An 11307-nucleotide genomic window follows, 5' to 3' on the forward strand; every position below is an offset into this window, starting at 1 on the left:
ACACCCAGCAGCAATGGGGTACTACCCCCATTTACCCCCAACCCGGAGCTACTGCTCCAGAGTCCGGAGACGATGATAAGCGGGAGCGGACATGGGTGCGCTAATTGCGGAATGATAAAAAACAGAAAGTAGCTAACGGAGGCGGCTACCATGGCCACCCCCTTCGGGACTACCAGTCCCCTTCTAAAGGCAACTGGCCCAGGGCAAAAACCACGCAAATGTTCCATCAACTCGGTTACCATTGCTCGGATTTTGGATTCGTTAAAATAATATAAGCGCCAGGGAGGTTTCTTCTTTTTGCCAGTACAAAACCTTAATACCCTGGCTATATGTTTGCACATGTCGGCATTTAGTATTAACAAGCATTTAATTGATTCACTGACGTTTCTTTTAAAGAAACGGTACTAAACTATTTATTAAATTTAAAATTAAATTATTAAATAATATTTTCCAAAATCTCCAAGAAGGAAGATGGTAGTTCTTGGCCTCTAATTAAGAAAAATATTTTAATATTTTTAAATATATGTATATCGAGTCGTGCCTAACTAATTCAGGTGATATGTGTTTTAATTTACAACTGTGTCAGCCTTTAATTTTGACAAATAAATGGGTAGGCCACATTAAGTAAATAGCAAGTGAAGCTAGCTCGTCAAACTTTAAAATTTTTCAAATTTTTTACAATTAAGTGACTGTAAGGCGTCTATTGATACCATTAAGACTCGAAAAAAAACCGACATTATCAAAACCCACATTAACAATACGAAAAATTAATTCAAATTATGAACAAGGTGGCAAAATCTTAAATAAATAAATAAACTAATTACATTTTTGCGATCTCTGGTATAAGGACTTAAACAATTTAGGGAAAGCGTATACTATATATATTAAATATGTGTTACGTACAACGCAAAGCTTGTGAAAAATCAGAAAACTTCCTGCTAGGGTATGACAATTAAATAAAATAAGAATTCGTATCTCTGTTCACTTTGTTATTGCCAGCATTTTTGACTCGTATTTGCCTAAACCGGCCCCCAAGGAATACCAAGAAGCTCCTGAACCCCAACACGTTGCTAGACAGTTCTTCGGTGGATGGGGTATGGGGTGTAGAGGCCAGAATGAGGATGAGAATGGGATGGCATTGAGGTGGGTACAAGGATGTTCTTATCTCTCCGGGTTGTTGGCAGCTTCGAGCGTATTACATAAAATAAGAAAAATTATGATTTCCACAAGAGGGAAGGAAGTGGTAGATTTTCGGGGTGGCGAGGAGCTGGCTGTTGCTTAACTGTCAAAATCGTGTAATTTAATAAAGTTCGCTGCGGGATATTGTTTTTTATAGAAGCCAGAGCAACATTGAGACAGCTTTTGCCAGCTGCCAAATGGGGAGTGGCTGGAAAATTGTGGCTGGTGTTTTTTTTTTTTTGGGGGGGAAGTTGAAATGTGGCTCCTCAAAGTGTGCTGCACAAATACAAAAATATTCAGTTCACTTCAGTTACATACAGCATTGCAACAACGCAATGTTGTCTTGTTGGCCCGCCACAGGCACTCTGCAAACACACTCGAGGGGGGTAGAATACCCTCCATATATATATATATGAATATAACCATATATATATCTGTGCAATGTTTTCGTACATCTCACTTGTTTACTCCAAAGTAGCGAAAAAAGTTTTTACTTTGCAAAATATACAGAACTTGTGGGTTGCGGCGAGAGGGAGGCAATTCTAGAAAAGAGACAAAATCTAAATAAATATTACCCCAAGGTTTGCTTTCAAGAATTTTGAACCACTATTTTTCTATAATTTATTTTTAAGAAAAATCTATGAAAATCGTTTTTATCTTTCAACAACGATTAAAGTAAAAAATATTTGAAGAATCATTGTTGACTCAAATTATTATATCTGTTTATGTTTTGTTTTTTTTTTTTTAATAGAAAATATACGACCTCTTTTCTAACATATATGTAAATTGTTTTGTGTAACTTAATTACAATTTAATTTTTATTTTCATTATATTTCATTACAACATCATATTTTCTAGTTTCTAAAACATGTATAGCGTTCTAAAGCAAATTCAAGATTTTATTTATTTTAAACATAATTTTGTGTAGTTTCTAAAACAGTTTCCCCTTTTAAAGCTAGTCCCAGATGTCTCGCTATACTCAACTGACATCCCCAGCCATTTGTGTTCCGTTCATTTTTTACCAAGCGAAATTCCTATTTTATTTTATTAAGCAGCGAAGAAATATAAAAGTAAACAGTTGACTGCGAAAACACACATGACTGTGTACACCCTCCTGCTAAAAGTAGAAAAAGTAAAGAAAAAGACGGGCCTTCACCCCACAAAAAACCCACGCCCACACGTTTCCAGCGTCATATGAACGCCCCATTATTTACTTAACATAACTTGAACATTCGCCTTCAACCCCCTGACAAAAAAAGAGCCCTCCACGGGGGAAAGCATCAGACGTGGCCAAAAAAAAAAGAAAAAATAGAAAGAAAAATAAGGAACAGCCAGTGGGTGGAAATGGTGGAAAAAAGGTGGGCGGTGAGGTAGTCGCTTGGCTTACCTGCCAGTCGGCAGTTGGCTAGTCAAAAAGCTGTCGTCGATGCTAAGCGCAGACCCAGAAAGCCATCAAATATGCAGGAGGTGGAAATGTGCAGGAGGGCCCCCACAATTCCCCGTCACCATAGCCGTTGCCCAACCCCTCTACCAGAATCCGGAAAAATGGCGAAAAAATGATTTATGTGGACGCCATAAAGGAAGGAGCGAGCGGACGGAAACGAAAAGCCAACAATAACCGGGAAAAATAACAGAATCAACTGATTTCTCAACTTGGCTCTGGGCCTGCTTTTGTTTGCCAGACTTTAGCGGGGGCGTCCTCCGATAGACCCACAATTTTACCTTCCTTTCGGGACTTCATTCTTGTTTTTCCAGCAGCAATGAAAAATGCTGAAAGTGTGCTTCACAGACAGCGGACTCCAATGGTATTGGGGTCACCGAAAAGGTATGAGATATTGATGTACCCAGGGGAAGCTGCTTTTTTTTATCCGAACCTTTAGAAAAATAAAGAGTTTCCTACATAAGATGTACACAGAGAGAAATATCCAAGAACATTGTTCTTGAATTGAGAGCATTCGTTCTTAATAACCGTGTAAGTTCATTTTGGTATCAATGTTCTCAATATTAGAACGAAATGGTGAGAAGAGAAAAGGTAAATTGAGTTTATTTAACAACTTTTAAGTATACACTACGGACTGAACTAATAGTTTATTTGTTGAGATATACAATGTACATAAAAACCGCCAATTCAACCTGATTATTTTTATAACTTTTAACTTATAAGTGTCGTTCTATTTTTAAGAACATTTTTAACTCAAAACGTCAGAATTTTCTCCGTGTATGGATTATTAATGCCCATCGGAAGCTCTAAATTTCCAAGCCCGGAAAAAACTTAGGGATATACCAAAAGTTAATGATTTGCATCATGTTATAATTTATCTTAATGGGATAGAAATGATGTTTTCATCTTTCGAAAATTTAAATATTTATAGATGCTTGAAGAACCCCCACATGGGTACATGTTTTAACAACAAACAAAGGAAACCTTGCCTTGCCATCTTTGCCAAAGATAAGGTAATATTTCAAACACATTCTACTCCCCCTTTCCGCCTCATCAAGGGCACCCATTTCGGTCCGAATTTCAAAATTCAAAAAAAAAGGTAGGTACGAAAACAATTCAAAGTTGGTTTTACTTTACTTTTCCTATGGATTTGTTTCTACACAGATGTCTGATATCAACTTGACTGCCTATAACGTCTTCCGACGCGATCTCGCCAGAATATTCAAGACATTCAACTCATCTACACAAACCGATTTTACTGATGAAATAAGCACAAACACCGACCTCGATTACAAATCCGATTTGGAACCCAACCTTTCGCAAATTTACGATCTGGAACTGGACTAGATCGATATATTCACAGAAGAGCCCTAGTTATATGAGTGAGATGGAGTCGATGGTAAACAGAAAGAGACTTATACGATCGCAGTCTGAAACCAATACGAAATGCAGCCGAACCAGACTTCTGGAACCGATGCGCTCTAGATCGCAGGAAAGTCGACAAGTTACCAGGAAGTCTCCACAAAATCAATCCGATTCTCTTACGGAAACCTCATCGCAAATAGTTCTGGAGGAGTTGCTATCAAGAAGAAGTTCCATCACCACCATCGGCAGTGGTAATCTATCTGAATCCAACTCTGAAACTTCTGGTTATACGACCGAGAGCAGCTATCAAACGGCCCCTGGATACGAGCGCCTTCCACAAACTAGTTCCTATGCCAGTATCCAGAATTCTACGACATCGGACTACCTTCGGGAGATTCACGTGGCCATTGATGCTTTGGCCAATCAAGAGGAGATTCAGTCCATTCACAGGGATCTGAGGGAATTGCTGACCAACGAGATGGCACTGATCAGAGGCACAAATGGTCCGGTTATATATCTAATAGCATATAACTATATGTAGTCGGTTTTCAATACTTTCCAAATTCAAAATTTAAGATAAGCACTTCCTTAAAAATGTATTTTTAAGTATTGATCAATGCAGATATCATAAATTTATTCAATAGATCCAGTTTGGTGTCTTAAAACTAAGACAATAAAAACGGTTTCAAAAATAAATACGCTATAAACAATATTAAATTAAATATATAATACTATCACTTGTTAATATTTATAAGACCTTTATTCCTATATCCTATATTTTTTCGAATTTAAAGAATATTACCCTAAGCCAAAATATATTTGTAGGCTTTTCTATAGGGATAAGCTATAAGCAATATTTCATTTAGTATGATTTTAAATACATTTTTCAATTACAATTTATTTGATGTTATCGTAACATTAACTTTTAAGTAAATAATAAATATAAACATTTGTAGACTCATCTTCAAAGGGAATTGCGCCCTTCTTTTAAAGTCATCTATTTAATCACTTCTTTCAGCTTCAAATGGGTTTGCTAACGTTATTCAGCCATTTCAATGGACAATCAGTTCTTGAATGAAGTGTTTGCTCTTACTGCGTGATCTGCGCCTGTTGACATTATGACAAATTACATAAGCTAAAGGCAACAATTGCCGAAACCCATTCCGGAATCGAGGGGAGGCAAAAGGAAGGAAGGAAGGAAAGAACAAACCAAAAACGGATACGCTTAGGAGGGTTTTTGGAGTGGGTTTTGCGGGGTGGTTCGGGCTATAGGACCCTTAATAGGAAAGCCACACAAGAACTGCTAACGAAGGACACGCGGCCAGCGGTTGAGCGACAAGTGCGTTTGGGAAAACGAGACCGTGGATATGGGCACAGGACACTGAGGTCCTTTTGGGCGGGGTGGATCTGCTGTTTGCTCAGCGCTAAGTGCACCGAGTCCCCGGGCAAGTGGAAATGATAAACATATTTACACAATTTTTGACAGGCGAACGGGTGAAACAAAACACCCGTGGGTGCAGTCCTCTAGCTCCCCAGCCCACTTTTTTTTTCACTTTTTCTGGTACGCACTTGAAACAAGCGCAAAAGAAAACCAAACCCAAACTCGATAAATATGTTTATGGGCAAATAACAAAATATTTGTCGATTGCCCGAAACGGAGTGATGGAAGGGGTGGGACTTTGGGTTCAGGGTAGGGCAGGATCTGAAATGCTGAGGGGTGTTCGCGGGGAGGGGTGCTAGGAAGCACCGCAAGCGCATAATTCAATTTTTCTGCTCGTTTTTGCACGTCGCCCGGCACACGTCAGTCGAATCCTTTGGGACAGCGAACTGCCACGCTACACCAGCTAAACCCAGACCAGCAGCACTGGAAAAAATAAGTAAAGCAAAATAATAACAGAATTACACAGGAAAAAAATAAGTTAAATGATAAAACATATTTTACAGAAAGGATTAAGATCGAAACTAAGCCCCAGGACCAGGTTCTTCTCCTAAGGGTTTAAAACTTAGAAGTTCTGAGTATGAAAATTTAATGTTTATTATATTTTAGTTAAACATGGGGACAAGAAAATGGTCATTTAGGGAGTCCATTAACTATTGATTAGAAATTTAATTTTTGTGGTATTATAAACAAATAACATTTTCTTAAACCTTTTCAAAAATGGCAAAGGTTTATTTTAGCATTTAATTTAAAGGTGTTTGATATCGCTATTCTTATGAGTGTAGTTTAGTAGTTGATCATACATATTTTTCGATAAATAGATCCACAACTTTCAGACCATTCAGACCAAAGTACACAGAATAAAGAAGTTATTCCATGATTTCATATCCAATAAATATGGTTTAAAAAATGTAAAATTTTCACATATCTAAAATAAATCTTTTAAAAGTATTCAATATTTTATAATATATCGGAAAGAAAAGAGATAAAATACTGTGTTTTTAGTTTTTTTAAGGCACAAAGGGCACCTCAGAACTTGAGATGGCTAAAAACATCAGGTCACCAAAACTCATCATAATATAGTTCTTAATATAGATAGCTTCCTTGCGATACATTTGTGAATATACCAAGCTAGCATTTTGCATAATTAAACCTTAACTTTATTTTATTAGTGTAACGGATGGGGTTTTCCGCTATTTCCCAGATTTTTCCTGAGTGCACGCACTTTGCCAGGGATGCAGCGGATATTAGCGACACGTGGCGAAGGCTCGACCAAGGCGATCTGAAGGTCCCAGCACATGCGGTTTCCGGGAACAGACCCTTCAGCCCAGTGGATATATATTATTTGTTTGTAATTACGCGTGTTCTAAAAACGAAATCCCGCCGCACTTGAAGCCGGGAAAATGTGAAAAAGGGAAAAATGATAGAATCGGCTGAGCCTGCTCTTTTGAATGCCCGAATTGTCGCGGGTGCACGTGCTTTGGACCGGCCCTCCTGGTTTTCCGGGTATTCCCAACGCATTAGCAACAATGCCGGAGACATTTGGAGTTTGTCAACAGTTTCGCCTTCGGATTTGGTTACGGCTTTTGTCCTTGTCAGCGGCGCGTGTCTCTGTCCGATGTCATCTTCCCCACTCGACTATACTCAACTCTACTCTACTCGACTCCAATCCGCAGTCAGTTGTCAACTTTCTGGACTGGCTTTTAGTCCGGGGGATTGCCGATTGATTTGGCGTGGGATTTTCGAGAGGGATGTGTACGTACTCGTGTGTGTGTGGGAGACATGAAACGAAATCATAAATGTGACAAGCCAGAATCTTAGTTGTGGCGGTCTTAGCCACTCCAAATATAGAAATCCCTTTGACCAGCAGCCAAAACCAGGCAGTAATAAATCATAAGTTCTTCAGCATATTTTCTTAAAGAAGAAAACTTTTGCCAGTTATATATTGGCCATCCCTATATACATATATTTCGTGGCAAGTGCATAAAAAGTTGAGGGGGGGGGGGGGCAGGGGGTCAGGGCAAACCGAGCAGCCACAACATTGAGCCATCCTAAAAGGGCATTCGAAATGAGCTCTTCGGAGATGTGAAGATGGCGGTCGGCCACCGGGAAAGCTTTCGTATTTAATTGAAAAACACTTAAGCTGCCGGTCCGGGTCGGAGGGGGAAAATGGAAATGGTAATACCGCAGTCAGGCCAACCGCAAGGCTCTCATATGACCCTAAAAGACCGACCCTATGACCCCAACTCATCTTCATCGCAAGACCTTTCTTCTGGTGCTTCATAAAAACAAAGGGCGAGCGGCAAACAAAAACTTTGCATAATTAAAACGCGGAACACATGGCGAAAAAAATGTCTTTTTTGGTCTTACATTGGTGAAACAAAAAATAGATTTTTCTTGATGAATATTGTAATCTTAAATTTAAAGGTTTCATCTAGCTAGTTTATGTTTTTATTTTTTTTTTTTAGCTATCTATAAAGAAAGCAAAACATATTTTTGTTTAAAATTTAGTTTATCATTTTGGTTGCATAAAAAATTGCAGAAAATGGTAATATGATTTCCAATACAGTACAGAAATTTAGGTCTTAAATGAATATTTTCATATTTTTATTGTTGTTAAAGCAATATTTTCTGAAATAAATGGGTTCCCCGAACTAAATATTAATCATTGAAATATAAAGTAAGTTTACTTTGGTCTTTAAAATAATATTCGTATCAATCTTTAAAAAAATATTTTTATATTGATAGAGTTCTATAGTTCCTGTACAAAAAAAACTGGGCTATGAATTCCAATACAATACAGAAATGTGGGTCTTAAATGAATAGTTTCATATTTTTATTGTTGTTAAAGCAATCATTTCTGAAATATGTGGGTTCCCTAAACTAAATATTAATCTTTAAAATAATAATCGTATCAATCTTTAAAATAATATTCTTATAAATGCTTTATTCATTGAAAGAGTTCTTTAGTTTCTGTAAAGAAAAAACTAGGCTACTATTAAAAAAACACCCATGAAAATTTGAATCCTACGATATTTTCGTGCCACAAATTGTTCTCTCTGCAGAAAAATCTCCTAGGCAGCGCTCAGGTGGACATGGCTGAATCAAAGATGGCATGACTTGGCCACTTACCCTCGAGCGCACGGTTCCTGGAAATTAAGGCGAGCACCAGTTCGGGATTTGGGTCATCCTGGTCGACAGCCAGGTGATTGTGGTGCGGACCGACCAGGTGAGATGCCTGCGGCGTGGGTGGCAATTGTTGCTGCTGCTGCTGCTGATGGATATGCGGCTGATTCTGCTGGTGATTATCCATGGCTGTCAGGTGCTGTTGCTGCTGCTGCTGCTGCTGCAACTGGGGATGTTGCAACTGCTGATGCTGATGCTGATGTGGCTGCTGCTGATGCGGATGCTGGAGTTGGTGCTGATGGTGATGATGTAGCGGTGGCGGTGGTTTCAGGGTTTGCATCATTGCAATGGGGCCGGCGATTTGTACACGCGTCGTATGAGTTATATTTCAGTTAGGTTATTTCAATTAGCACACGGTTTCTTTACAGGCCCTATAAAGTATAGAGAAACGCTTCTATTGTTGGTGTTTTTGCGCACTCGCGTCCCGTTTAACTTAACGTTAACGAGACTCCGCTCGGCGGGATCGCTGTCTACTCGATAACTGGCATTGGTTCGTGCCCAACTGCTGCCCCGTTGACTGTTTTTTTTTTTTACCTTATCGCGGCGGTCTCTTTGGGGTTTCGGTTCTTAGATTCTACGGTTCTTGCGGTTCGGTTTCGAATCGTGCCCAACGCATTCGGCTGCCTCTATCAGTTAAAGTAGCCAGGGACTTGAACAATTTGAATTTGTTTGCGACACCAGGGGACACTAGACCATCTATCGTTGGGCTGCTTTCGACCAGGCGAAAGTCAGGTGAATCTTTATGTAAGTCGGTAAGGGTCAACTGATCACTAGCCATAAATATGATCACCGCATATCTATTCATTGTCTGGCTCAAGGTGGGTTCTCGAGCACAGGCAAATGGTCATTATTATCTATTGAAATAGAGTCAAGGTCCAAGTAGTTGCTAAGAAAAAACTATTAAGTGTGAAACTATATCGTTCCGGAAATCAACACAATAAAATCTTTAGTTGAATTTTTTAACATGAACTCTAGTATTGTGGCATTTTATAAACATTTAAACGAATTATATTATTTCTATAAAAAATTACAGCACTGTTTTTCACAAAGAGTGGTAATTATAAAAACATTTTGTTACTATAGAAGTCATAAAACTAATTAGAATCTAGCTAGGTTCAATAAATTAAAGATCTATAATTTCTATCGCATTTTACGCATTTCTTAAAACAGATAACAAAATCTAGACAATACCACAACTTTGCTATCTATTTTAATATTTAAGCTTTAATACACAAGTCGAATTTTAACTAAGGTTTTAGCTTCATCTCAAGTAGTCTATAAGCTTTAACTTTATTAGTGATAGTTTAAATTTTAAGGAATAGACGTAGTAAGCTGCCTGTATTTTGAATAGAGGTTAGAGCATATAAAAAAATAATAAAATCTGTAAGCCAGTCCTTGAAAAGGTTAAAGTATTTTACAGCAATAACATTTAATCATTGAAAAGTATTTCTCAATATGGGTTTTAAATGGCAAAAGTCTATTGGCCTATAATTGTTTTGCGAAGGAAAATGGAAACCAATTGAACTGAACTGCTTTTACCCTTTTTGAGTTTTATTTCGGCACTTTAACTTTTGTAATTTCAGTATTACTTAGATTTTCGTTTATTTTTAAATTTAAATATTGGATTATATTTTTATTTTCATTCCATTTTCAATGGCACTCGAGCACGATTTTAAGCGAACGCCATTTTGGCGACGGCAATTGCGAAGGTAACGGTTTCGCTAACGGAAACGACGACGGCAAATGCGAACCGAGTGCGGCAAAATGGCGACGGCATGGCTAACGGTAAACGACGAACGGTACGGCACGGTAACGGTGAAAGTACCAGCGACAACCCTGGACACGGCAACACTGGCAGACGGCTGACAGTGGTGGTCCGTTATTATTGTTGCTGGTGGGAATCCCCTATTTGCCGTGCTGCATCTTTATTTATGTTCTTCGCCGAACTGTCGTCTTTTCTCATTTTTTTCTTTTTTTTGTTGTTGTTCCATTTTGTTTTTTGCACACTTTTTTTGCACGCTTTTGTTGGAGCTTTTAACGGTGCCTTGCCTTTTGGCCGCCCATATGGGTATGCTATGCGTATACGTATTGAAAAGCGTACTGCCGTTTTGGGTGTGTGTTTACCAATTGATCTTAATGTGACACAAATGATATGGTAAAATGCATACAGCCAGCCCTGAATGGCAGGACAACAATGGCAACAAGGCGACAACGCCAACAGCGACGACATTTTTATGCTTCTTTTTTGGCCATGCGCATGTGTATCTCTCTCTATCTCTCTGCCCCATACCCATTTAAACCCCCCCCCCCAAAAAGAAATTCCCCGAGCATTACAATATTTGTAAAACGTAAAAACTTTAGCTCGAAAAAAAAAATTTTAGATAACTTTTGTTTCCCTCTGCCTCAAGAATTTCTAGCTGCAAAAGTGCAGGAGAAGGCAAAAAATACCTACAAAAAAAAAAAAGGAAAATAAAAGTGGGTAGAACAAAAAGCCAACCAACGTCGAGCGACACCTTCGTTGGCCCCAAAACAACAGTAAACAGCACTTAAAAGTCAGCAGCGACGTCGGCAGAGGCGAAACAAATATGAGAAACTTAACTCAAAAGTCCAAGTCAATACGCGGCGCGGTCGCCAAAAAAGCAGGGCTTTCCAGGGGAAAACAGGCACCGCCCCTTTATATTGAAAATCGTTGGAAATC

General features: G+C 38.6%; 3 protein-coding genes across 5 annotated transcripts in view; 2 read left to right on the forward strand and 1 right to left on the reverse strand.

The window, feature by feature from the left end:
* The window catches only part of LOC119546540 (LIM/homeobox protein Lhx3), a 35280-nt gene extending 24815 nt beyond the window's left edge, over nt 1–10465 (reverse strand). The window contains exons 1-2 of one of the 3 annotated variants that reach the window (XM_037852882.1): nt 10149–10465; nt 8556–8980 (exon numbers count right to left, since the gene is read on the reverse strand). In XM_037852882.1, coding sequence (XP_037708810.1) covers nt 8556–8892 — 337 coding nt within the window. In that variant the 5' untranslated portion in view covers nt 8893–8980; nt 10149–10465. Of the gene's footprint in view, nt 1–8555; nt 9066–10148 lie in introns of those variants that run through there. The other 2 variants (XM_037852885.1, XM_037852884.1) reach the window with 2 other exon arrangements.
* On the forward strand, nt 3604–4004 carry LOC119548483. Its single transcript, XM_037855756.1, has 2 exons — nt 3604–3719; nt 3785–4004. The coding sequence occupies exon 2, from the start codon at nt 3785–3787 to the stop codon at nt 3965–3967; it is 183 nt and encodes a 60-aa protein (XP_037711684.1). The 5' UTR covers nt 3604–3719; the 3' UTR covers nt 3968–4004.
* On the forward strand, nt 3968–4688 carry LOC119546541. Its single transcript, XM_037852889.1, has one exon. The coding sequence runs from the start codon at nt 3999–4001 to the stop codon at nt 4524–4526; it is 528 nt and encodes a 175-aa protein (XP_037708817.1). The 5' UTR covers nt 3968–3998; the 3' UTR covers nt 4527–4688.
* Nucleotides 10466–11307: the final 842 nt, after the last annotated feature.

Source organism: Drosophila subpulchrella, chromosome 2L (genome assembly GCF_014743375.2).
Source record: "Drosophila subpulchrella strain 33 F10 #4 breed RU33 chromosome 2L, RU_Dsub_v1.1 Primary Assembly, whole genome shotgun sequence".
Classification (NCBI taxonomy): domain Eukaryota; kingdom Metazoa; phylum Arthropoda; class Insecta; order Diptera; family Drosophilidae; genus Drosophila; species Drosophila subpulchrella.

What these genes read in the sequence shown, in the direction of transcription:
- LOC119548483 (XM_037855756.1), top strand. Translation starts at nt 3,785, where the DNA reads ATGTCTGATATCAACTTGACTGCCTATAACGTCTTCCGACGCGATCTC.
- LOC119546541 (XM_037852889.1), top strand. Translation starts at nt 3,999, where the DNA reads ATGAGTGAGATGGAGTCGATGGTAAACAGAAAGAGACTTATACGATCG.